General features: G+C 45.1%; 1 protein-coding gene across 3 annotated transcripts in view; it reads left to right on the top strand.

Annotated features, from left to right (window-relative positions):
- The window catches only part of LOC122798471, a 614,991-nt gene extending 588,524 nt beyond the window's left edge, over positions 1 to 26,467 (top strand). For all 3 annotated transcript variants that reach the window (XM_044067422.1, XM_044067421.1, XR_006364274.1), the window contains one exon: positions 24,321 to 26,467. In XM_044067422.1, coding sequence (XP_043923357.1) covers positions 24,321 to 24,833 — 513 coding nt within the window. In that variant the 3' untranslated portion in view covers positions 24,834 to 26,467. The remainder of the gene's footprint in view (positions 1 to 24,320) is intronic.
- The last annotated feature ends 708 nt before the right edge of the window (positions 26,468 to 27,175 follow it).

Here is a 27,175-nt window from a genome sequence, read left to right as displayed (position 1 = left end):
CTTCTTCTTCAGAATTGGAGAAGTCCGAAAAAGGGGGGAAATGTCCTTCTCCAGCTATGAAATCATCTTCAGAGCTGAAACCAAGACAGCCAAAACTGTCCACTCCAACTGAACCTTCAAAGCAGGCCAGAAACCTTAGGATCCAAGACTTTGTAGGAGTAGAAACAACCAATGGCTCCAAAGTCAACTACTTCTGAACCTTCGGTTCCAAAATCCTCCTTGCCTTCAGCATTTCAATATCAAAACCAATCTCCTTCCTTGGAGCCGATCACTTCTTGGCTCCCTTCTCCATTCCTGACTATATCCAGGTCTCCTATAGTTTCTACCTAGTCAACCAGGGGTCTGTCTGATAAAGATGTGGATAGGGTAGCACAAAGGCTCCTAAAGACACCTGCTTTGACCAAGTTACTTTTGGATCCGAGCCCAAAGGAGTTGGATCTAACACAATCTTCCCCATCTGCACCTACTCCTCCTCCAATCCATCCTTCAGTTTTTGGAGCCGGAAGGTTCTGACATCCAGCTTGTGTCGATATTGGGTCCAGGACCCATTGGCTCCTCAAATCAGATATCTGCCCCGAGCGTTTCTGCCCAGTTGGAGCACTATCATTTCTCTGCACTGCCCTTTGCCAGGGTATTCACAAAGTGCCTAGCTCCAGTCATTGCATTCTGCAGGCAAATAAATATTCAAATATACCAATATCTATAATTCAGGCAGAAAGCCAGGACATACTTTTGAATCATCTGGCCTTTGTTCAAAGGGTACTGTCTTGTCTGGGGTACACCATAAACGAAAAGAAATCACACCTGGTATACCCTGTCAGCAAATTATATTCCTGGGAGCAAGCTTGAATACAACTTCCCAGATGGCTTTCCTCACGCCAGAGAAACTGATTCATTTGACAACCTACTTCAAACAGGTGGCCACAAAAACCCAGTTATCTGCAAGGCAAGTACTGCAAGCCTTGGGGTTCATGGCCTCCTGCATTCTTCTAATTCCATATGCAAGGCTGCATATGAGGAAACTGCAATGTTGTCCCAAAAGCCTATGGTGTCAACATTCACAGGATCCCAAAGCAATGATTCCTATCATACCTTGCCTACGCCTAGAGTTCCTTTGGTGGGCAGAGGCCTGCCACCAAAACAGGGGACTACCATTCACACTACCCCCTGCTGCCCAAACCTTAACAACAGACGCATATGCATGAGGGGCCCACCTGGCAGGGAAGTGCATTCAGGGCAAATGGAACCCAAGTCGAATGCACCTGCATATCAATCAAAAAGAAATGTTAGCTGTACAGAATGCTCTGATGGCCTTCAAGGACAACATTCTTCCAGGACAATTAATGATAAAGACGGACAACACCACTGTTATGTAGTACATAAACAACCAGGGGGGTACACATTCTTACCCCTTCTGCAACTAGCCATGGCATTGTGGAACACAGCCCTGAGCTATCAAGTACATTTACATGCACAATTCCTGCCAGGAAAACTAAATACACTGGCAGACGAACTAAGCAGAAACCTCATGGACCCACATGAGTGGAAACCTGAACCAAGGATTTTCAACATGTTGACAAGCAAATGGGGGAGCCCAGATATAGACCTGTTTGCCTCCCCCCAAAACTATCAGTTGGACAAATTCTGCACAAGGACTCCCCACAAACAAGCTTGGAAAGTGGATGCTCTATCCTTCACCTGGAAAAACCTATCAGTTTATGCCTTTCCTCCTCAGCGTCTGCTCTCCAAAGTACTACTAAAGATCAAACAACAAAACAAGGATGATTTTGATTGCACCAGACTGGCCACGCCAACACAGGTACCCCATCTTGTGCAGTGTGTCACTGTGGGCCCCATGGCACCTGCCTCAGACTCCTACTCTATTGTCTTAGCCAGAGAACCAAATTCTGCACCCTCAACTTCAAACACTGAATCTAGCAGCCTGGCTAATTACATAATTTCTCCTTTACCATCCCTCAGTAAACCAGTGATGGATATCATTTTAGAGGCAAGGAGGCCTAGTATCAGAAAGTCTTGTGCTGAAAATGGAAAAGATTCTGTGCCTGGAACCAATCTCAAGGGATGTGCACAACAGTGCCCAATTTACCACAGATTTTACAATACTTAACTGAGATGCTTCATAAGGGCCTGTCTTTCTCCTCCATCAAAATTCACGCCTCAGCCGTCTCAGCTCATTATAACACAGAACCACCCCTCTTCTCTCATCCACTGCTTAATCAGTTCCTCAGAGGGGCCAAAAATCTACGACCACCCAGGAGAGCTCCAACTCCAGCCTGGGACCTCAACTTTGTATTGGAAAAGCTCACCCTTCCTCCTTTCGAGCCAGCTGCCACTGTGGACTGAAAATTCCTTTATTGGAAAACAGCTTTCTTTTTAGCAATCACTTCAGCAAGAAGGGTATCTGAATTACAGGCCCTCATGGCAGTGGAGCCTTTCATCATCTTTCATGCGGACAGGGTATCCTCAGGACCAATCCCTCCTTCATGCCCAAGGTGGTATCCAGTGTGGCCCTTAATCAGTCGATACATTTGCCAACCTTCTTTCCTAATCCACAGAACAAAGGGGAACAGATTCTGCACTCCTTAGACATGCACAGACAACTTAGATTCTACTTGGACAGAACTAAACCTCAAAGGAAATCTGATCACCTGCTGGTGGCATTTGCTGCAGGGGCAGAGAGGAAGGCTATTTCAAAGCAAACCATTTCCAAATGGATAGGCCATTGCATTCATTTCTGCTACAAACACCATGGAAAACCTATCCCACAGGAGATCAGACCCCACTCTACCAGGGCTGCATCTACCTCTACAGCCTTTCTCAGAGGCATCCCTACCAGGGACGCCCTAGAAGCTGCTACCTGGAGTTCTGTACATACTTTCACCAGGCATTACCATCTGCCAATTTTCTCTAAATCCAGAGCTGGCTTTGTCACTGCAGTCTTGCAGGGCCTTTTAGCTGGTCCTAATTCTATTTAAATTCCTCCTCCCATCCTTAAATTTGGGAATCTACACAAAAGTGATGACTGCAACAGTGAAACACAAAGAACATAGTACAGTTGTGTACACTTACCATAAATGTAGATGTTCGAGTGTATTCACTGTTGCAGTCCTGGTTACCCTCCCTCCAGCCCCTTCTTTTTCTTGGATATACCTCTACTTTCCTTTGCTATCTTCAAAAGCTTTTTGGTGTATTTGCTTTTTTGTTGGAGGTATAACCTTGAATATTTATAGATTTAATTGCTTCCCATTAAGGGGGCACCTGATATCTGGGGCAAGAAAACTGATGTAGTAGCATTGGCTCCATGTTTTGTACCCCTGACGACCTGACATCATGGAAGAAGGGACAGCAACTGACGAGGACCCAAGAATTTGTTAATCAGGCTGACTGAGGGCTACTGCAAGCAGATAACCCAAAAGTGATGACTGCAACAGTGAATACACTCGAACATCTACATTTATGGTAAGTGTACACAACTGTACTTGATGTATATGTCTGCATATTCAGTGAAGTTAGGTGGGTTTGGTGTAGATTTGAAGCTTGCCAATGTATCACTTAGGAGTAGGTAGTTTTAAACTTCTAATGGTACCTTGGATGAAAGGGATCTCTGGTTTCAATTTTATTTCAAAGGAAACTGTTTTATAGTCAGACCTAACAAGTAGTAATGATACGCAAGGGATGATCCAAGATGCTCCCATATTAGTAAGGACAATATTGTTCCAAGGCATTTGATTGACAAAGTCCAGGAATCTCTGTGCTTGTGCACTAGTGGGGGTGTAGACTTCCCAGGAAAATGGCATTGGGTTTAATACTGACTGATTCTAGTTCCTGTAGATAGACATTATGGCTTTCTTGTGTCCATAGAGGGAGTGCTGTTGCTAGGTAATGTATGGTATGGGACCTTTTCTGATGGTTATTTGGACTTGCAAAACCTCTAGTGCATCATACTGCTTTACCAGTCTGGATGCGAGTCTCTTCTGGATGTGTATTGAGACACCTCTTCATTCTTATCTTATTTTTCAAGACTACTTTCTTACAAAAAAAAAAAAAAATTGATATGTTGTCAATCTCGACTTTATTCTCACTGATGGGGGTTGGATCCAATGTGTCAGGCCCATCTCTGCCTTTCCAAAAGTTCGAGGTCTTCAGCAAAGCTTGTGGGCATCCTTCCCTACCCATAATGCAGTTCCCAAACTTCCTGAGATCTCATTTGCCTCGTTGTGAGAAGGATCTTCTAGCAAGCTCTGGGCTAAGTTTGTTGTTATTATTAGTATCTTTGTCTTATAGTTAAATTTTTATTTTTTCCCTTTAAGATTTCCTGCCTGTCAACCTTCCCTTAGTGTATTTTTTCCGGTCATTTCCCTTTTTTGGATTTTAGTTAGCATCCATTTAAGTTAGAGGACATCTAATTCTTGCCCGCTTAAGTTAGAGGATGCTTTTCCTTTTCCCCTTTCCTATAATCTCTACTGTTCTAGTTAAAGTTATTCCTAGTATTTAGGTAGTTGTTTTCTTCCTCCCCGTTCCTAGTTAGCATCAGTTTTAGAAGGCATCCCCCCTTTCTCTTTAACTTAAAAAAAAAAAACCTCCTACCTCTTCTTTTATTTCTCTGTATAGTTTTGGAATTGGAGAGTGTACCATTTATTGCCCAAGAAGGAAAGCCTTTTGGCTTTAAAAAAATGCAAGCAATGTGGCAATAAGATGCCCCTCAGTGACTCACTTTATGTGTGTACTGTTTGGGGCCTCTTCACCTGCAGGAATCTTGTTTTGTTAGCCACACCTTTAATCAGAGAGTGCTGACTGAGCGTAAAAACAAACTGCTCTTGAAGGGGTTATGGCTATATCCCCCACTTCTTCTTCTTCAGAATTGGAGAAGTCCAAAGGGGGGAAATGTCCTTCTCCAGCTATGAAATCATCTTCAGAGCTGAAACCAAGACAGCCAAAACTGTCCACTCCAACTGAACCTTCAAAGCAGGCCAGAAACCTTAGGATCCAAGACTTTGTAGGAGTAGAAACAACCAATGGCTCCAAAGTCAACTACTTCTGAACCTTCGGTTCCAAAATCCTCCTTGCCTTCAGCATTTCAATATCAAAACCAATCTCCTTCCTTGGAGCCGATCACTTCTTGGCTCCCTTCTCCATTCCTGACTATATCCAGGTCTCCTATAGTTTCTACCTAGTCAACCAGGGGTCTGTCTGATAAAGATGTGGATAGGGTAGCACAAAGGCTCCTAAAGACACCTGCTTTGACCAAGTTACTTTTGGATCCGAGCCCAAAGGAGTCGGATCTAACACAATCTTCCCCATCTGCACCTACTCCTCCTCCAATCCATCCTTCAGTTTTTGGAGCCGGAAGGTTCTGACATCCAGCTTGTGTCGATATTGGGTCCAGGACCCATTGGCTCCTCAAATCAGATATCTGCCCCGAGCGTTTCTGCCCAGTTGGAGCAGGAAACCTCTGGGAACTGATGCTCTCCAGTCGGATCCTCTGAGCCAGCTCAGATGTCCTCGGATCCAATCCTGCCTCTTGGGGCCTCGACTCAGATGAGTTTGGCTCCTATCTCAGCTTTGGAGCCACTGTCCTCTGCTCCAGTGGTTCCAAAAACCTGTTTGACGGTTCCGGGGAGTTCTTTGGGGCAGGGGTGGTATGCCTTTAAAGACATGAGGAGGGTGATGACTACACCCCCAGTCTAAGACACAAACGTCCTCGGATCTTCCTCCCTCGCTGGCGCAGTTGTCTTTGCCTACTCATACCCATCCAAAGGACTCCAGAGATCCCAGGCCTCAAGATGTCCCTCAGGAGACCCCCCCCCCTTCCAAAACTTCTCCAGAATACCCCACTGAGGAAGTCCCTCAGAAGAGAACATGCAAGAGGAAGCATCTCGACTCCCCAGAAGAGTCCATCATGTCTGATACTGACCTCAATGACCTTCGATGAAGCAGAAGGGTCCCCCACGGTCACCTCCTGAGGACGTCTCCTTTGGAGACATCCTGGAAATTTTAAAACAGAGAGGTGACTCGCAGTCCTCCTCTTTGGCTGAGGAGTCGGTATACCTTAAGCCTTCAGATCTCACCTTTCAACCTCTTGGGTGACCCTCTCTTTCTGATGAGCTTATTGAGTTAATCTCTCAGAAGACTTGGGAGACCCCAGATTCTACAGAACCCACTCCTAGGAGGCTAAACAAATATATTACAGACTCAAAGGATCAGGCCTAACTAAAAGCATAGCAGTTGATGCCATGGTCATGGCGGCAGCCACAAAAAAGGAACTTTCCGAGACAAGTTCCTCTATCCATCCTCCTAATAAGGGTTCCAGGACATGGATAGTTATGGGAAATGTGTCTTTTCATCAGTGGCCTTTACCTTATGGTCACTGAACTAACTTACCCATTTCACTAAACTACACAGAGACCTGTTTAAGGAACTTTCAGACTCCCTCCAAGGAGCTGTAGCTGAGGCAGCAGCAGATAAGATCAATGCTCAGCTTGCTACCCTCAATTCCATTGTCAACTCATCCATGAGACTCATTTCATATGCAGCAGATGGAGCAAGTAGAGCAGTGGGATCAGGCATCTCTATTAGGAGGCAGGCTTGGATGTGCCTTTATGATTTGTGGAGCCCTTCAAGTCTTCCTTTGTTAACACCCCCTTTGATGGCTCATCCCTCTTTGGGCTTAAAGTAAAAGAAATGCTGACCAGGTGTGAACAGGAAGGCAAGACCCTCCCTGCCATTGGAGTATGTTTTTCCACATCTACCAGACAATTCCCTAAGGGTCAGAGAGGTGCTGGAAATATGTGGTTCAAGAAATTACAGAGGTCTTACCAGGACACACAAGGTGGAAGATGTTCATCATGCATACAGCTGCAGTCATAACAGATGGGTTCTCCTGCCGTCAGGCGGGCCCTCGGTCGGCTGAATTCCAAAGTCTAGGTCCAGCGTCGGTTGTCGTCGCTTCTTCCTTGATGTCAGAGCGCCAGGGGTATAAAATAACCAGCCGACGCCATTTTCTTCAGTCTTTTTTGCCGCACGGTGCCCGAAGCAGAAGCAGTTCGCAAGTGCTGGTCGGCCAGCTCCTGAAATTACGAAAATTTTGCAACCGAAGTCTTCTTGAAAGCTAAGTACCCCATTGGGGAAACTTTTCTTGCCTCAGACCGATGTCAGACAAAGTTAATAATTGTATTTCATGTGGGAAGCAAATACCGCATAAGGATTTCCATTCCCTCTGTATTCCTTGTTTAGGCCCAGACCACGACGTCTCGGTCTGTCGCTTTTGTGCTACTTTCAATAAACGCACCATTAAGCGTCGGGCGGAGTTCGCCCAGCATTATTTTGGCCAAAAATTTAACTATATTATGTCGTCGGATACTCCGACTCCAGTTTTGTCTAAAAAACGCAAAGACAAGGACCGACACACGAGGTCCGCGGCCTCTACTGACACCACGCCAAAGCCGACTACACGTGGTCCGGTTCTCAGCGAGGCACCTACGCAGCCCCTGACTACCGACGACACTACATTGGCGGTGTCTCCTGTGCCCGAGGTCGCAGGCTCCTCGGCCCACATCCCGACTACAGATACCGAAGCCACTCTTGGCGGTGAATCTCAAAATGTGGACAGGTCTACCTCCTCTCAAGGTGTCTTCAGACCTTCCTCTTCTTTTTCCATCAAGGCTTACACTAAGTCTAAAGCAGCCATGCATTCTAAGAGACAAGCTACACAAGGCCCATCTCCAGGCCCCATGCCTAAAAAAATAGATGCTTAAAATGGCTGAGGATTTGATTACTCTTATCCGGGGTTCACAACCCCCCCATGGACAAAAGGCCCAGAGTGAAGGAAGAATCCCCCTCTTCTGATCAGGGCTTCATTATTTCCAGAGCACTCTGATGAACAGAACATTCTTACTCCCCTTTTGAAGATTCTGATGCTGAGGAGTCCATCCCCTCTGTCTCCCCCCCAGAGCATTACTCATTTGGGGAAACTTTGCATACCTTAAGGGAACACTTCCACTGGGAAGGCCAAGATTATTCAGATTCCAAGAAAAGGCTTAGGGAATTTCTCTTGCTACCTCAGCACAGGCCTCTAGCTATACCTCCTGTCTTGGACATACTAGATGATGTGTACTCGGAGGCCTGCCTTAACCCGGATTCTCTACCTCCAGCTCCAGTCAGGCCTGACGGATACTACAGGGTTCCTGACTCACACCAATTTCTATACAAAAGCCATGCTGCTGACCCAGAAACTATCTCACAGGGCCCCAAGGGAATTAAGGCCTCCACTGCTAAAAATCCGTTGCCTTCTGAGAGAGATTCCAGATCCTTAGAAAGGTGGGGAAAAAGGTATATACCTCGGCCACCTTAACCATGAGGGCATTAAACTGTCAGTTCCATATGCTAAAGTACCAACAGTTTTTGTTATCACAATTGAGAAGTAAAATGTCACAACCTGAACAACCAGACTTGAAGGAGTTGCAGGATTTGATGCATAGTGCAGAACAAGTGGGTAAACATACCTTACAATGTGGTTTTGATGCTCTAGAGGCCTCATGTAGAGCTGCTGTTACAGGATCAGTCATACGTAGGCATGCCTGGCTCAAGGAACAAACCTTACCAGATCATGTCAAAGCCAAATTACTAGATGCCCTCTACAAAAGGATGTATTATTTGGTGCTAATGCTGAGGAGGTATTAAGGAAAATGGAGGAAAAGGCTAAATCCATGCAAACAGTGAAAGACTTTCTACAGGTACAACCCCCACGTTTCAGTAGAAATTGGCCTTCCAAAAATTGGTCCTTTCCAGCCACGGACAGACCCCAAAGAGGTAGATACTGGCGCCCGAGGGGCAGAGGGCAATCCCAAGGATCGTTTAGAGGCAGACAATGGCAAGCTCCTACACAAAGAGGTGGTGAGGATAACTCGCAACCATTCAGAAAGCAAGCCCAATGACTTTGCCCTTTGCATGCCAAGCAAGACTCAAATGGCAGCACCATTAGGCGGAAAACTGGCATTATTTTCAAAAAATTGGCATATTGTCACAAAAGACAAATGGATCCTGGACATTATAAAGAGAGGCTACAGATTCCATTTTCACACCCTTCCAAAAATGAGAGGCATGCCAAACCTGCCACACAATCAAAGGGCAGAGGCACAAAGACTAATTTCAGATCTCATAGACATGAAAGCTATTCAAGAGGTACCTATGCACGAACAAGGTCAAGGTTTTTATTCCAGACTATTCCTGGTACCAAGGAAGGGAAAAGATTGGAGACCTATTTTGGACCTATCCATCCTAAACACATTTCTACTCGTACCAAAATTCAAGATGCTCAGTCCACAGCAGCTTCTTCCCATGCTGGGCAAGGAGTCTTGGCTGGTAACACTGGACCTCAAGGAGGCATACCTACATGTCCCAATCAGACAAAATTGCAGAAGATACCTCAGATTTCTTGCAGGTTCAACCAATTATCAATTCTCTGCGTTGCCCTTTGGCTTATCTACTGCGCCCAGAGTATTCACAAAATGCCTGACATCAGTAATTGCCTACTGCAGACTTCAAGGGATACAAATATACCCCTATTTGGACGACTGCCTGATCCAAGCGGACAGCAAGCACATTCTTCTGAAACATCTGACTTATGTAATAATGTTGTTGAATTCTCTGGGATACACAGTCAGCAAAAAAAAATCAAGGCTAATACCCTCTCGGAAAATAATTTTCCTGGGTGCCAACTTGGACACAAACACCCTGATGGCCTACCTCACGCCAGAGAAGCAGGGGCAACTAACTCAATACTTCAGAACACTAGCAAATTGCACCAGGCTGACTGCAAGGAAAATCCTGCAGGCTCTGGGATTCATGTCATCTTGCATCTTACTAATCCCATGTGCAAAGCTGCATATGAGGAAACTTCAGTGGTACCTGAAAAACCTATGGTCTCAACACAGCCACAGCCTGGAAACAATAATACCACTAATTCCATGTCTTCAAAAGGAATTTCTGTGGTGGGCTCAAGCATGCCAAGCAAACACAGGTCTCCCATTCAGCAAGCCTCAAGCAAAGCAAGTCATCACAACAGACACCTCGGACTATGCCTGGGGGGCGCACATGACAGATCGGTGCATTCAGGGCAAATGGTCCCAAAAAGAAAAGCACCTACACATCAATCAAAAGGAAATGCTAGCAGTAATAAATGCTATTATAGCTTTCAAAGACCTCCTGCAACCAGGTCAACTATTGATAAGGACGGACAACACCACAGTAATGTGGTACGTAAACAAACAGGGAGGAGCCCATTCATACCCCCTATGCAGACTGGCCATGTCACTTTGGAACATGGTCCTGGACTTACAAATCGAACTACAAGCACAGTACTTGCCAGGCAAGGAAAACACGTTGGCAGACAACCTAAGCAGAAATATGACAGATCCACACGAATGGAAGTTGCATCCTCAAGTTTTTACAGAGATAATTCAAGCATGGGGAAGGCCAGATATAGATCTCTTTGCCTCCCACGAAAATCACCAATTGACAAAATTCTGCTCAAGGATTTTTCATCCAAAGGCCTGGAGAGTGGACGCTCTGTCTTTCAGTTGGACATCAATGACAGTTTATGCCTTCCCACCTCTTCCTCTGCTGCCCAAAGTTTTATTAAAAACCAGAGCAGACAGACCAAAGATGATTCTCATTGCTCCAGACTGGCCAAGACAACACTGGTACCCACTCCTGAGGAGCCTGATGCATTCCCCATCATGGACCCTGCCTCTAATGCCTCTTCTTCTGACTCAGCACAGCTTCAAAACTCTTCACAGTCAGCTAAAAGCACTCAATCTAGCCGCATGGAAGATTTCTTAGCATCACAACAGACCCTACTCTCCAAGGAGGTGCAGGATGTCATTTTGGAGGCCAGAAGGCCGTCTACCAGAAAAGCTTACTCCGCAAAATGGAAACGGTTTTGTGTCTGGAATGAGAAAAAGGAACAGGATCCTGGAAAACTGAATTTACCTCAAATACTACAGTATCTAGCTGAGCTGCTAAGCAGTGGACTTTCTTTCTCCTCCATCAAAATCCATGCCTCAGCCATTTCTGCAGAATACAACACTGATCCACCCTTATTCTCTCACCCCCTCTTAAGACAGTTCCTCAGAGGGGCTAAGAATCTAAAACCCCCAAGGAAATAACCAATGCCTGCTTGGGATCTCAATTTCATTCTAGAAAAACTGACCTTGCCTCCCAGCTGCCTCATCAGATTTGCAATATTTGTCCTGGAAAACAGCTTTCCTTCTGGCTATTACCTCAGCTCGTAGGGTATCGGAACTACAAGCTCTCATGGCTGTGCAGCCTTTCATCATCTTCCATCAGGACAGAGTTTCCTTACGAACCAACCCATCCTTTATGCCAAAAGTGGTATCCAGGGTAGCTTTGAATCAGGCTATACACTTACCTACCTTTTATCCTAATCCTCAAAACAAAGGGGAGAGATTACTACATTCCTTGGACATCCACAGACAACTGCGTTACTATTTGGACAGAACAAAGCCTTTCAGGAAATCAGATCAGCTCTTTGTGTCCTATGCTATAGGAGCTCAAGGAAAGCCAATTTCCAAACAGACTATCTCAAAATGGATAGCCCACTGCATATGCTTTTGCTATTCTTTTCATGGCAAAACGGTACCTACAGGCATCAGATCTCACTCCACAAGGGCCACGGCTACCTCTGCAGCTTTTCTCAGAGGAGTTCCTACCAAAGATATTTTGGAAGCAGCCACTTGGAGTTCCGTGCATACCTTCTCCAAGCACTACCACCTTCCATTATACTCCAAATCTAGAGCGGGCTTTGCCACTGCAGTCTTGCAGGGCATTCTGGCTCCTCCTAGTTCCACCTAGTGCCTACCACCCCTTTCTTAGCTTTGTGATTCTACCCATCTGTTATGACTGCAGCTGTATGCACGATGAACATAGTACAGTTTTATACCTACCATAAATGTAGATGTTCGAGTGCTAATACAGCTGCAGTCCAGGTTTCCCTCCCTCCTTCCCCTCTTGGGACAGGCCTATTGGCTAACACCTCCTCATTCTACCTGATTGGGGTATTCATTCTTGATGTATTTGCTTGCACTACTATATTTTGATTACATTGCATTGCTTTATCACACAAATTTATGTATTGCCTTCCTTCTGGGGGCACCTGACATCTGGGGCAAGAAAAACTGAAGAAAATGGCGTCGGCTGATTATTTTATACCCCTGGCGCTCTGACGTCAGGGAAGAAGTGACGACAACCAACGCCGGACCTAGACTTTGGAATTCGGCCGACCGAGGACCCACCTGACGGCAGGAGAACCCATCTGTTATGACAGCAGCTGTATTAGCACTCGAACATCTGCATTTATGGTAGGTACAAAACTGTCCTTTCCCCTGGGGCAGAGGAGGGAACAATAGCAGAAGATACCTTGCTTGTGGCATAGGAGGCCCACAGAATCAGGGCTCCAGAGAATTTTTCTTTGGCAGACTGTTCCAGTGCTCCTGAAGGAGTGCCTGATTGATTGCCTCAGGAGGCAGTCAAGGGGGGGGGGATTGTCTCTGCACTTCGAAACCTGACAAAAGATAACGAAAGACAAATGGATGCAGGACATAATATCATACATTGATAGTAAGACTCCCTCATGACAGAGTTCACGATCTCCACCTTCAAGTGGAACTGTTAATCAGGAAGGCACGAGCCTCTGCAAAACTAGTTCTTCAGATTCTGGGAAGATGGCAGCAACTGTAGTACTTATTTCCCTAGCTTACCTGCATATAAGGATACTTCAATGGTTACTTTCCACACAATGGTCAATCCTAGAACTATCAATGCTGCACAAGATCCTCATAACCAACTCCTGCAAAAATGATATCCAGTGGTGGATTCACTCCCCTTTAGTATCTTAAGGCTGTCCCTTCATCCCCAAGCCATGGTGACCACTGATGCTTCCCAGATAGGATGGGGGGCTTTATCTAGGGAAGACAGTCCAAGCCATCTGGCAGGAACATGAGTCTCACTCTCGCATAAACTTCCCAGAGATGAGAGCGTTGCTCTTGGTGTTGCAAGCATTTCAGGACACATTCCCTCTAGGAGCGATACCAATTCAGTCAGACATGTCAGTAGTCTGGTACATAAACAAACAAGGAAGAACCAGATCTTACCTCATTTGTCAAGAAGCTCTAAGGGTTTGTTAGTAGGCAATGGCCTCCCACCATTTTCTGAATGCAACACACATCCTGGGGAAATCTAATGTGATTACAGACAAATTGAGCAGAGCCATATTATGGCTGCATGAATGTTCTCTCAATCAAAAGATTGTGGAAGAGATTTTCTGGAAATGGGGCCAGCCATGCTGCAATCTCTTTGCATCACCCTTCAATGCCAAATGCAGCAACTACTTTACCCTGATCCCGCTCATGGGGGAGGCACCAAGGGATGCACTTGTTTATGACTGGTGTCCAGGACTTCTCTATACTTTCCCTCCAATTCCCCTGATTCCCAAGTTTTTACAGAAAGCAAGTCTGTTGAAGACTATGGTAATGCTGTTTGCCCCCTATTGGCCTCATCAAATTTGGTTTCCCTTCCTTCAGCCTCATCTTGTGGATGAACCATGAATTCTGGACCCTACTCCAGGCCTTCTGACCCATCGGGAAAGGTACATCTCAGACTACACAATCTCAAATTGACAGCTTGGCTGCTCCAATTCCCGATTGCCAGGTTTCCTCTCCTTTCCTCCCCAGTCAAACATGTTTTGTTGTCTTCCCATAAAACTTCTACATGAAGATTGTGCAAGAGTAAATGGAATAGGTTTGTAATATGGACAAGTGATAATCAGTTAGATCCCTTTTCTGCACCCATACATTCTATTCTGTAATTTCTAGAGAAATATTTTCACGAGGGAGTAGCTGATTCTACTATTAGAGTTCAAATGGCAGCAATTTCAAATTTTCATGTTGGAGAAAATGATTCTACAATTATGTCGCACAGGCTCAGTAAAGCCTTTTTGAAAGCAGCGATGATAAGACCCCCATACAAATATCCATCTCCTTTCTGGGATCTAAATTGCATATTGACAAACATTATTTGTCCTCCCTTTGAACCTTCAGCCACATGTGATTTAAAATTTCTATCTTGGAAAACACTCTTTTTAGTGGCTGTTACCTCAGCTAGAAGAGTTTCAGAGTTGCAAGCCTTGTCTATCAAACCCCCATTCCTGGTTTTTCATAAGGACAGTGTTTCATTATGCACTAATCCTTCCTGTCTTTCAAAGGTTGTGTCAGAAAGTAACCTAAACTAATCTATTGAGCTGCCAGTTTTCTTCCCAAATTACCAAAACTAAGGTGAATACTCTTTGCATCTTCTGGGTGTACATAGACAATTAAACATTTTTACTTGCACAGAACTTCAGAATATAGAAAATCAGATCAGCTCTTTATTTCCTACTCTGAGATTAAAAAAGGTCAACCAGTTTCAAAAGTTACCATATCTAGATGGCTCACTTTTGTATATCCTGCATCTACAGCTCTAAGAACAGAACTCTTCCTTTCCCAGTTAAAACGCATTCCACCAGGTCAGTAGCTACATCTGCAGCTTTCCAAGCAAGGTTAGCTTTGGATGATATCTATTCTGCAGCTACGTGGGTGAAATCTCATACCTTTATTACTCATTACAAACTGGATTTGGCCTCCAGGAGCAGAGCCTCTATGATTCTGAGGAATATTCTCCCATGAGCCACCCAAGAATGAAGTTGCTTGGAATGCGGTCCCATCAGTGAGAATAAAGACTAGATTGACAACACATAAAGAAGTTATGTACTTACCATATTCTGTTGAACAACACACAGATGCCCCTCTCAAATGTCTGGACAAGGAGAAGATAACAGTTTACTATCCGGAGCTATGATCTACAGTGTCAAGCACATACTAAACTCACTGTACCACATGTACCTATAGATTCTATCATAGTCCATATGGGTGTAAATGACCTGAAACATACTTTATTACATTATGTAGAAAGAGGGATCAGGGATCTCTCTGAATATGTGTCACAGACAGGTACATGCCTTGCACTGAGCAGCATTCTACCTTTACCGAGGATAATGCCACAATATGAACAGAAAATGATTGATGTTAAGTTGTCAAACTCGCCTTCATTCTTGCTGGATGGGTTTGGAGCTGATCCTCGGCTCCAACTCGGCACTTGCTAAGCTCAAGAGCTAATTTTACCAGCTCAAGGCAACCCTATATCCCATGATGCAAGGCGTGACTACCCAGATCTCGTTTGCCGCTTCGCGAAGAGGTCTTCTTTTACCAGCTCAAGTAGTGTTTTTTGTAATTTAACTTTTACAGTCTAAAATCTTCCCCTTTTTCAAACCTTTTTGTCTAGTATTAGAGTTAGTCTTTCTATAGCCTATCTCCTTAACCCTATACTCCCTCAACCTAATAGGTTTAGTTATTTTCCCCTTCAGGCCTTAAGCCTCCCTTTCCTTAATTCCTGTCAGGGTGTTTGAGAGTTGTACTTAGTTCCCCCCCTTCTTCTTAGTTAACTGTGTGGGTGAACTTTGTGTGTGTGTGTTGGTGCACTGGACATAATTATGTCCAAAGAATCGAAGGTCTCAGGCTTCAAGAAGTGTGACTCGTGCTGTCAGAAGATGTCTCTGACAGACGGTCACACTTCTTGTGTGTACTGCCTGGGACCTCTACACCTGCAGGACTCCTGTGCCATTTGTCATTCTTTTAGCCACAGAGTCCTGCAGGAACATAGGAATAAATTAATCCTACGAGGCTTATTGAAGCTGGAGAGCTCCCCGACCAAGACCGGGTCGGGGAAGCCCTCTAAGCCACCTAAGCCCCAGGCTTTCAGTTCGAAGCCTTCGGCTGTGGCTCCGACTCCTTCGGAGTCTAGGTCGGCTCCGGCCGGAGCCGATCTTTCTCTCTTAGAGGCGGTGGTATCGGTGCCGGCTGGCTCCGATACACCTGCATCGAAGTCGATGTTGGCTACGGCTGGAGCCGACATTTCCATGTCCCAGATTGGAGCCGATAAGTTATCGGCTCCGACTGGAACCGAGGGGTCTTTGGCTCCGATGGCTGCTACTAGGAAGAGATCTCAGTCTCCTTCCCTGGAGTCGATTCGCTCGGCTCCGGGATCTCTACATTCGGAGCGGAGCCATCGGAGCCGATCTTCTAGGTCTTCCAGGCTCTCTGACCACGACTTGGAGAGAGTGGTAAGCAGATTGCTTAAATCACAGGCACTGGCCCAGATGCTCCATAGCCCATCTCAGCAGACTACCGCTATCACTCATCCCCCTGAATTTCCTCCTTCGACTCTCCTCCAGAGTTCGGAGCCGGAGCTTCTCGAAACCTCGACTGTTGGTGCGTCGGAGCCGATGCCACCCCTTTCGGCTCCATCGTCTTCTACTCCGATTTCCTCCATGATACCTTCCATGGAGGGATCCGGTCGTCGTGACTCCCGCGTTGGCTCAGAGGGGGCGAGTGGCATCGGACCCTTGTCCGGCCCCATTCTCCCTCTCCGGAGCTTCAGCGTTGGTGAGTTCGGCATCGGCCTCGGAGCCTTCTCTTTCGGCGGGGCCGGGAGTTCCTGTTTCTTCTGGAGTGGGAGCTCTCTGGTCTCCCTGGAAAGGGAGCCTTTGAGGTGATGAGGAGTGTTCTAGCCCCTCAGCTGAGTCCACAGTCGGTTCCATTAGCTCCCCCCTCCTCGGTGCCTGCTGATATCTCTTCCCACTCTCTTGCTCCCGGACCCAGAGATCCATCGCCCCAGGTTTCCCCACTGGGAAGAACTTCCTCCTCCGAGGTTTCTCCTGATCCTTCGGGGGAATCCCCGCGTAAGAGGACGTGCAAGAGGAAGCACATAGACTCCCCTGAGTCTACAACATCTGATACTGACTTAGATGAGTCAGAGGGATCCCCAAAGTCCCCCTCTGAGGATGTCTCCTTTTCAGACATCTTGGAACTCCTTAAACAGAGGGGGAACTGGCCTTCCATTAACCCCTCCGAGGATGAGTCAGTATACCTGGAGGCTTTTGGATCTCGACCTTCCACCTCCTGGGTGTCTCCGCCTTTCAACCCTCTCATGGAAGTGGTGGCTCGAAGGGCGTGTGCGGCCCCGGATTCTGTGGAACCAGTCCCTAGGAGGCCATCTAAATTTATCACGGCCCCAGTAGACAAGCAGTTTCTCACCAAGGGTGTCCCTGTTGATGCCATGGTGGTGGCAGCTGCCACCAAGAAGGAACTTGCCGATCCTTCTGTACCTGTCCATCCTCCTAACAAGGAGTCTAGGACCATGGATAGGTAGTGGCGGATTTTTCCTCAGCGACCTTCACTATGCGCGCGCTGAATTATCTCTGTCACTTTACCCGGCTTCAGAGAGATATTCTCAAGGAACTAGGTGAGGTAGTACAGGATCCGGAATAATTTCTTTACTGGATTCTGGTACCTCGGCCTTCGCCTTCACATTCCATGTGAAGGCGAAGGCCGAGGTACCAGAATCCAGTAAAGAAATTATTCTTTATCCAGTTTGTGCTGCTTCTTTTGTTGTTTGTTTTTTGTGGAGACTTCGATTGGATTCTTGGATCCAGAAGTGTGTTTTTTCTTGTAGTACAGGATCCGTCAGCTGCCGGGGCTCAAGAAAAAATTACCTCGCAGCTGGGTATCCTAAATTCCTTAAACTCCTCCATGCGGCTCATTTCTTATGCGGCCGATGGAGCGAGTAGAGCCGCAGGCACAGGAGTGGCCCTTAGGTGTCAGTCGTGGATGCGGCTTTGCAACTTCGCAGATCCCTTTAAGGCGTCCCTCACAAATACTCCCTTCGACGGTTCGGCTTTGTTTGGACCTCAAGTGAAGGAAACATTGACCAGATGCGAGCAGGACGGCAAGACTCTTTCTGCCGTAGGAGTCCGTTTCTCCACCCCTTCAAGACCTTATCCTAAAGGTTAGAAGGGAGGGAAGATGTGTTTCCGTAAATCTCAGGGAGTCATGCCGGACGCACATGGTCAGTTTACCCCCAGAGGCAGAGGGGGTAATAACAATAGACGCCACCCTAGGGGCAGAGGGGGTCCGCAGAATCAGGGTAGCAGAGAGCCTCTCCCTGACCAACCCTTCCAGCATCCCTGAGGTGTTGCCCGACTGTCCACCCTTGGAGGCAGTCGGGGGAAGATTGTCGCTGTACCCAACAGCCTGGCTTTCCCTTTCTCAAGACATTTGGGTACAGTCGATCATATCCGAGGGTTACAAGATTCCCTTCGAAAATTATCCTGTTCCTCAGAAGGTATTCCTCCCAGACATTGCACCCGGTCTAAGAGAGTTCTCAAAGCTGGAGGTATCAAAACTTCTAGAAAAAAGAGCCATCCAGCCAGTTCCAGCAGACCAAATAGGATCCGGGATCTACTCAAGATTCTTTTTGGTCCCCAAAAAAATGGGAGATTGGAGACCAAGTCTAGACCTCAGCAGACTAAACAAGTTTGTCAAGAAGGCAAGATTCCGGATGGTCACGCTTCAGTCCATTTTACCCTTTTTGGGCAAGGACAACTGGATGTGCTCGGTAGACCTTCAGGATGCGTACTATCACATAAAAATTCACAGGCGCTCCAGAAGGTTTCTCCGCTTTCGGCTGGGGACCAGTCATTTTCAATTCAGAGCCCTGCCCTTTGGTCTCACTACAGCCCCCAGAGTGTTCACCAAATGCATGGCAGCGGTCACGGCTCACCTGAGACGTCAAGGATTCCAGGTGTTTCCGTATCTAGACGACTGGCTCCTCACGGCCACCACCAGGCATCAACTTCTCCAGGCCGGGGACTACACTCTTCATATGTGCAGCCAGTTAGGAATTTCCATAAACTTTGAAAAGTCCTCCTTGTCACCTTGCCAGTCTATTACCTTTATAGGCGCAGAACTAGACACTGTTGGGATGTCAGCAAGACTCACAGATCAAAGACTTCTGGACATCCAAAAATATGTTCAGATCATCCTACTCAACAAAAAGATCAGGGCCAGGTATGTCCTGAAGGTGCTAGGACTTATGGCAGCTGCCATCGTACTTCTTCCTTTGGCTCGCTTCCATATGCGGCTACTGCAATGGATGTTATTCACCCAGTGGTCCTTCCAGCAGCTTCCCATGCGCCACGAGATCATCGTGACACAATCTTGCAAGAGTCACCTGACCTGGTGGATTTCTTCCCCTCAAGTCCTCCAGGGCAGACCGTTTGTTCCCCCGGCCCCGGTTGCCACAGTCACATCGGATGCCTCCCTGATCGGGTGGGGGGGGGCATTATCAGGGCAGGATGGTCCATGGCACTTGGCAACCCTTCGAATACCATCTGCACATAAATGTCCTAGAGATGAGAGCAGTGCTTTTAACGTTGCAAGCCCTCAACGACTTTCTTCCTTTAGGAACTATTGCAGTTCAGACGGACAACATGTCCGTAGTATGGTACATCAACAAACAGGGCGAGACCAAGTCCTATCCACTGTGTCGAGAAGCTCTCAGACTTTGGCAGTGGGCAATCTCCTCTCATCGGTTTCTGATAGCAACGCACATCCCCGGGAAATCCAACTTCATTGCGGACAGATTGAGCAGAGCTATTCTCATGCCTCATGAGTGGTCTCTCAAACAATCAGTAGTGGAGGAGATTTTTCAGAAGTGGGGCTTCCCTTGCTGCGACCTTTTTGCTACACCCCAAAACAGCAAATGCCCAGACTTCTTCTCCCTCGTTCCACTCCCAGGCCAACCCCCCAGAGATGCTCTAACCCAGGTTTGGCCCCGGGGACTTCTTTATGCTTTTCCTCCATTCCCCTTGATACCTCAAGTCATTCAGAAAGCTACCATTTTGAGAGCCAAGTTGATTCTCATTGCCCCTTACTGGCCTCGACAAATTTGGTTCCCGTTCCTTCATCGCCATCTATTGGTACAGCCTTGGCGTCTGGACCCAGTTCCAGATCTTTTGACCCACCAGTCGGGTCATCTGCACCAGGCCATTCGCTCTCTCAACCTCACCGCTTGGTTGCTTCACTTCCTTCATTAGCCAGGCTTCCTATGATTTCTAATCCTGTACGGGATATCATAGTAGCTTCTCTAAAGTCCTCTACCAGAAAGATTTATGCTAGTAAGTGGCAGCGTTTTTCCTTCTGGGCAAAGTCCAGGGACATAGACCCCTTTACTGCCCCAGTTCAGTCAGTTTTGGACTTCTTAGCTGAGATTTTTCAGTCGGGTTCTTCTTCTTCGACAGTCAAAGTCCAGCTGGCAGCAATCTCAAATTTTCATGTTGGCTTAGCGGACCAGAACATAATGTCTCACAAGCTTTGTAAAGCCTTTCTCAGGGGTATCTTTCTACTAAAGTCCCCAGTTAAAGATCCTCCTCCGCAATGGGACCTGAATTTAGTGCTGACATCCCTAATTCTTCCCCCCTTCGAACTGGCTGCTACATGCTCTTTAAAATTTCTCTCTTGGAAGACAATTTTTCTGGTGGCTATTACTTCAGCTAGGAGAGTGTCTGAACTTCATGCTCTCTGTGTTCAACCTCCCTACTTGGTTTTCCACAAGGATAGAGTATCTCTAAGAACAAATCCATCCTTTTTGCCCAAGGTGGCTTCCCAGATGAATCTTAACCAGTCTATTGATCTTCCAGTATTTTTCCCGAATTATTCGGACAGAGCGGAACAGAAACTGCATTATTTGGATGTTCATCGCCAGCTCAGATACTACTTGGATAGAACTAAACAATTCAGAAAATTTGATCAGCTTTTTCTTTCTTATGCAGAAAATAGAAAAGGTCTCCCGGTCTCCAAGGTGACCTTATCGAAATGGCTCTCTTCCACTATTTCCCATGTTTATCTCCTTAGGGGCAAAGAATTGCCCTCTAAACCTAAGGCACATTCTACTAGAGGCCTAGCCACATCTACAGCATTTCAGGCTAGGCTACCTATTGACACCATTTGTGCAGCAGCCACTTGGGCCACGCCTCATACCTTTGTCTCACATTACAAATTGGACCTGGCCTCCAGAGACAGAGCTAGGTTTGGTTCCACAGTTCTCAAGAGTCTGTTCCATTGAGCCACCCAGGATAGAGTCCCATCCAGCAAGAATGAAGGCGAGTTTGACAACTTAACATTAAGAAGTTATGTACCTACCATAACGTTCCATGTTAGTTGTCTTCTCTCGCCTTCTTTCTTGCGTCCCTCCCTCCTTTCCCCCTAGCCTGGACAGACCTTGAAGTTGTACTCTTCTCTGGGGACGAGTTTATTCTTCCTATGGACTCCAGTTGTGAGTGGTCACTAGTTTACTAGTTCCCCTGTGTTGTGTTTACACATTTGGTTACTTTCTTCTCCTTCTGTTGGAAGAAGATTATGGGCATATTTCTATAGCTACCAAACGTGATCTGGGTAGTCACGCCTTGCATCATGGGATATAGGGTTGCCTCGAGCTGGTAAAATTAGCTCTCGAGCTTAGCAAGTGCCGAGTCGGAGCCGAGGATCGGCTCTGAACCCATCCAGCAAGAAAGAAGGCGAGAGAAGACAACTAACATGTAACGTTATGGTAGGTACATAACTTCTTAATTTTAATAACTGCTTTAGTTGGGAAATCCAGTATCTATGAGAGGATATGGTTAACAGACCACATTGCTTTGCCAAGGATGGTCCACACCTTTCACCATGGGCTTTTAGATATTTGCTAAAACTTTATCCAACCCCTTAGAGCCTTTTGTAGGTAATGTCAAAATGAGAAAACTAACAGTATAGCAAAAAAAACCTGAAAGCAACATTAAGGTGTTACTGCTCAATGCGCCTAAACAAGAAACTCCACACCCTATAAGCTCTCTTCTCTCTGAGAATGTAAACATCTGTGCTGTTAATAAAACTTGGTTTAAAGCCACAGAAATCACTCTGACACTGCAAGGCTGCAGTGCCTTCCATGCATTCAGACCAACAGCAGTCCAGACAGGGTCTAAAAGTGGAGGTGTCTTGATCTATGTTAGGAACAAATACAACTCCAGCTTGGTTAAACAGGATGATGCCCTGGAGTTCAACCTCATCCAAGTCTCCATAGATGATGTTCCTTACCATGTCCTGGACAGCTGTAGGTCACCCTTTATGACTGATGAAGCTCACAACTCTCTACTAGATCTGCTCACCACCAACCAAATACCCCATTCATGGGAGACTGTAACTACCCCTCTGTAGATTAGGAAACATACACTGCCTTTAACTTACAGGCACAATGTTTTCTGGACCTTATCGATACAAACAGCCTGGACCAGATAGTGTGCAGTCCAACCACAGGATCGAATATACTGGGCCTAGTTCTCACCAGCATGGGAGAGTATTGTACCTCCCCCCAGCATGTTGTCATTTTTGAGGTCAGACACAAAGCTGTCTGTCTTGAAAAAAAAAGTCAACCTGGAAAACCCAATTAAACCTGTAAAAATTAGGAATAGTTCTAAAACATCTTATTAAGCGACAGTTTGTCAAAATTCATGGCTTCTCCAAACCCCGAGAACACAGCTACTTATACAAAATTAGTCACAGAAACCCTGTACAAATATGTAAATTGCTGTATTGATTTACCAGAAGTAAGCCCAAGTCTACCACCAAAAACAAACCCCACTGGTGGAATCCTTATCTTAACAGGGTATGTAACAAAAGACAAAAGTCTTGTCCAAAATCATAAAGAGAAACTCTCATAGAAGCAAGAGCTCCCTGGTTCATCTATTTAAGAGACAAAGGTTTAACAAAGTCCAACAAGGCCAATTATGAGTTCAAGTTTAGGATAACCTCCCAGGTTAAGGACAGTTGCAAGGTCTTCTTCAGCTATATCAAGAACGTTAAAGGTAATACTCAACAGTGAGCAGAACTTGTGGTAAATGGCACAACCTTTACTAACAAGGGTGACAGTGAATCTACTAGCTGATAAATTTTGCTCTAACTTTATCCCCCCAACTCCCCCCACTACCTTCTTTGAAATCCCTATTAGCATATCCCCAACTATCAACAGGGAGCAGGTCCTGGTGGGCAAAACCACTGCTTCAGTAACCCCCAGTAGTATCCCCAGTTGCTTCCTAAATAGTTTAAAATATGAGGTACCATGACCACTTGAGGCACTCTTGAATTATAGCCTTAAAACGGTTGCATGCCAGAAGAATGGAGGGCTGCAATGGTCATCAACTGACCCCAGGAACTACAGATCCATCAGTCTGACAAGCCTGACATGCAAAGCCATGGGACAAATTATCATGGAAATGATTAGCAAGAACATTGGCATCCTAAAGACACTTGATCTGTCCCAGTTTGGCTTTAAAGGAAGGCTTTCCTACTCAGCCTAGTATATTTCTTTGACTTGGTCACAATGGTCATGGATGAAGGGAAATGGTGCATACAACCTACCTTGAGCTGACAAAGATCCTCAATACAGTGCCCCACTCATATATTGTTTACAAACTCTCAGAACTAGGTATAAATCCCTACATAACTCAGTGGATTGCTGGCTGGCTCACAGATAGGACTCATGAAATCAGGATCGGTGAGGCCACCTCCACCAGAAGACCGATCACCAGTGTAGTACCCCAGGGATCTGTGTTAGGCCAGCTCCTGTTTGGCATCTACTTGGAATTCAAAACAAATGTGAAAGACCTCTGGCTAACCAAGTTCTCAGATGACTGTAAATTGGGAGCTGTCTTAGATTCTCCCCATGACACCAACATCCTATAAGAGGCTGTAACACACATGACTTATACCAAAGCCATGGATTAAAATTCATTGCAAAGAAGTGCATTACAGTCCCCTTTGGGAAATCATCCACCCAAACTACTTATTCCATTGACAAAACACCCCAGTAGGTATGGATCAGGGAGCATTTGTAGACAGTAATCTGGCCTTCAACCAACATGTAGGTAAGATAGTAAGAAAATAATTTTATATTGCTCAACTCATAAACAAGGGTGTGGAATTCGAACATCTGCTGTTATGACTAAGTGCAACTTGCACAACAGTACTTTTGTGTCCGCAACAATAAATTAAAGGTAATTTGCTATTAAGAAGCTGACAACATGAATAAAAATATATTTTAATAAATGTTGCTTATATATTTTTTTTAATTCCTTGTATTCCTAGAGTACGTATAAAAATTGTGTTTGCATAATCTTTTTAAAGTCTTTATGTGAGAATGTGAAGTCTTTCTGAGCAGTGGTTTTACCTTTATTCTAATTGCCATTGCTTTACTGATTTATGCAGACACATTGCTTGTTTTTTGTTTGGTTATTTATTCATTGTCTTTAACTTTGGCAGATAAATCGTGGATCTGCTGCTGGATTTCTCCTTGAAGCCTGCGCCTCTGCACTGGGTACTTTTGCTGTGTTCATCCCAGACCTTGCACCTCTTCAACAGCACGCTTTCTGGGTCGCTGTCATCATTGGCATGCCTCTGCTTGCTTTTGGCTTCCACTGGCTCTGCAATGATCACTCCACAGCCAACACCCTCCTGATCAGTGGTTTGATTCTTGGTGTCTCCTCTGACCACATTACTGTAGAAACATGTGCCATATTGTCCCATACTTTGTGTATGTTGACACTGATTTCTATTCTTATTGTGTCTATCTTCACTGCCAATTGGTATGGCATTTTTGGCAGTGTATTAATGCATACTGCTTGTCTGTTTTCAGTGATTAAAGGGCAGCAGCTACTGGCCTTGAGGAAGGATAGTGCTGTGAACTGCATTCTCTCAGTTGGTCTTTTGTTAATGCAGTGTGCTGTGAAAAAACAGCATTCAGATTTGACTGACCAGCTGATACAAATTATGTAACTGATTTTTGTTGGCAGTTTTTTTTCAGCAAATCAGAATACCAAGGGAAAAATTACTAAACATGTGGTTGCTCCTTTCTGTAGGTCTAAAAATATGTATGTTCTTTAAGCAGTTGTATCTCAACAGCGAGCATAGTTGTTGAAGGAATATTAGAATGATAGGAGGAAGGATCATAGATTAAAAGGGGTGGTTAAGGGAATGAGGACTCTATACCACAAAGATGAGACAGGAAGGAAGATGTATACCATCTTGAGACAAGTAAGTTGTGAGGAACTAAATAGCAAGCATGTGGGAGCATGGGCTACATGTTGAGGAGATACAAGACTGGCATTTGGAAGTATTACTTAACAGAAGATGACAAATTACTGAAAAGATATATGGTCCCTGAACCACATGGAAAAATGTGTGAAAGAGTGCAGTAGTTACATAAGGCTAGCTGCAACAGTTCAGCTGTCTGGAAGGAATAGAGAATTTGTTTTATTTTTCTCTGCATAATTTTATATGAGCTATAGCAGGATACTAGGATACTGCATGAAGGGAGAGAATGTTAATGCTTGCCTTTTTGTAGAAGCAGGTACGTTTAGGAATACTTTTTAAGGCACTCCATGTGAAAGGGCAAAGCTTGACATCTGCATCAGAAGAATGTCTTCTGTTAATTCCTTTACATTGGCTTCGTATTTTGAAGATGAGTAAAGTACAGACCCCCTATAGGATATTTTTTTTAAATTTGCTTTCCCTCTAAAATGGAATGAGCATTGCCATATGACAACAGAATTGGTAGTTGCTGTTTGTAGGAAAGAAAGGTTGCAGTGTTTGTACTAATCAGAGTAATAGCACAGGGAGCAAGTATTAGTCTAAATTATATTTCCCGTGGTAGCATGTCTCACTAAAAGAGTGCTAGTTGCAAACACAATTGCAGTATTTCTATGACCAAATGATCAGGGCCAAGCTGCATTGTGCAAGCTGTTTAGGCAAATAATGAGTCCGAATGTAAGAAGCACTGAGAACTTACATTCATCTTTTGATCACTGCTGCAGTAGCCTTAGCTAAATGGGTTATATTCTGCCTAAGATATAGCCAGCCATCTTACAAAGCCTAAGGGTACCTTCTGTGCACTCGGACCATTGCCAGCTTGAGCAGGACTGTATGAAATCAGGGGTCTGTGTGTCAAGACCTTCAAAGTTCTCTTGCTACTCAAGACCACTTCGGTTGTGGACTTCCAAGAATTGATGGCCAGCTAGCATTTTTCCTTAGCTGGGCAGGTATGTTCCCTTCAGGGGAAAACCTTCCACTTTAACTTTTTAAAACAGAAACAGTACCTTTGTGAAGAAGTGTTTAATTTTAACTAGGTTTTACAGTTTTTGGGGGACTGTCTCAAGAAATTCTCGAGCATAATTCCATTTTTCCATCCATGTTTTAAATTTGTAAACTGCTTCTTGAACTAAATGTTGTAGCATATTTTTGCATTTGTAAATATGTATATGTTTTATTAGCATATCCTTGTACATCTAAATATGTTTTGTTCATTTCTTATGTGATCCTGTTCACCCTGGCTGTGCCTGCAAACGGTCCATTGAGATCCGTGCACTACCCTGATAAACAAATATAAATAAATAGAATTACTCTGAGTTGAAGCCAGTGTGTTCTGTTTTACTGTTTTTACTGTAAATTAAAATTTTATTCAAATTTATTATATATTTGTTTTAAAAAATGTATATGTAAAGTGTTTTTACAGGTTGGAGCAGGTGTTTTTCTGCATGTTGTGTTATGTTTGTGGAAACATTACTTCTAATACTTGCCTGTTTACTGACTGTTGCTGACATTGCTAACCCTGTTTCAGGCTTCTTTCTCATCTTAACTATGGAACAGCTTGTGGTCCCTTGGTTCCTTCCTCTTCCAGGAAAAAGAAATTGAAAATTAATATTCAGTATTTGCTATTTCAGCTGGTTGCTTCCTTGCCTGAGTCACAGATAACCCATCTTGATTTCCTTTGGTGTAGCCCATTCAACCATTTGCCAGTATTTAGACATGTTCTTTGCAGCTGTTGGGAGTACCCTTGATGGGCATAGGGGAACCACTCTTGTTGGTCCCTGAGGAATGTACTGAAAATCCTTCTCTAGCTAGACTAAGACACCTGATCCCAGAAGTGAGCTCCCTTACTTGAGTCAGTCTGTTTCTGTGGAGTTTCCTGTTTTAAAAAAGCAAAATGTTCAACATTTATCTTTCCCTGTCTTTTGTTTTCCTAACTGGGAAAGATTCATTGAGCTTAGCTCAGGGCATTCTTCAGGCTCTTAACTCCTCACATTCTGCTTTTTCTGGTAATAGAAAAATATATTTTCTTC

This window comes from Protopterus annectens, chromosome 3.part1 (genome assembly GCF_019279795.1).
Source record: "Protopterus annectens isolate FY-2018-M chromosome 3.part1, PAN1.0, whole genome shotgun sequence".
Lineage (NCBI taxonomy): Eukaryota > Metazoa > Chordata > Ceratodontiformes > Protopteridae > Protopterus > Protopterus annectens.
The sequence above is the reverse complement of the archived record's forward strand: the minus strand, read 5'-3'. Positions and strand labels throughout refer to the sequence as shown.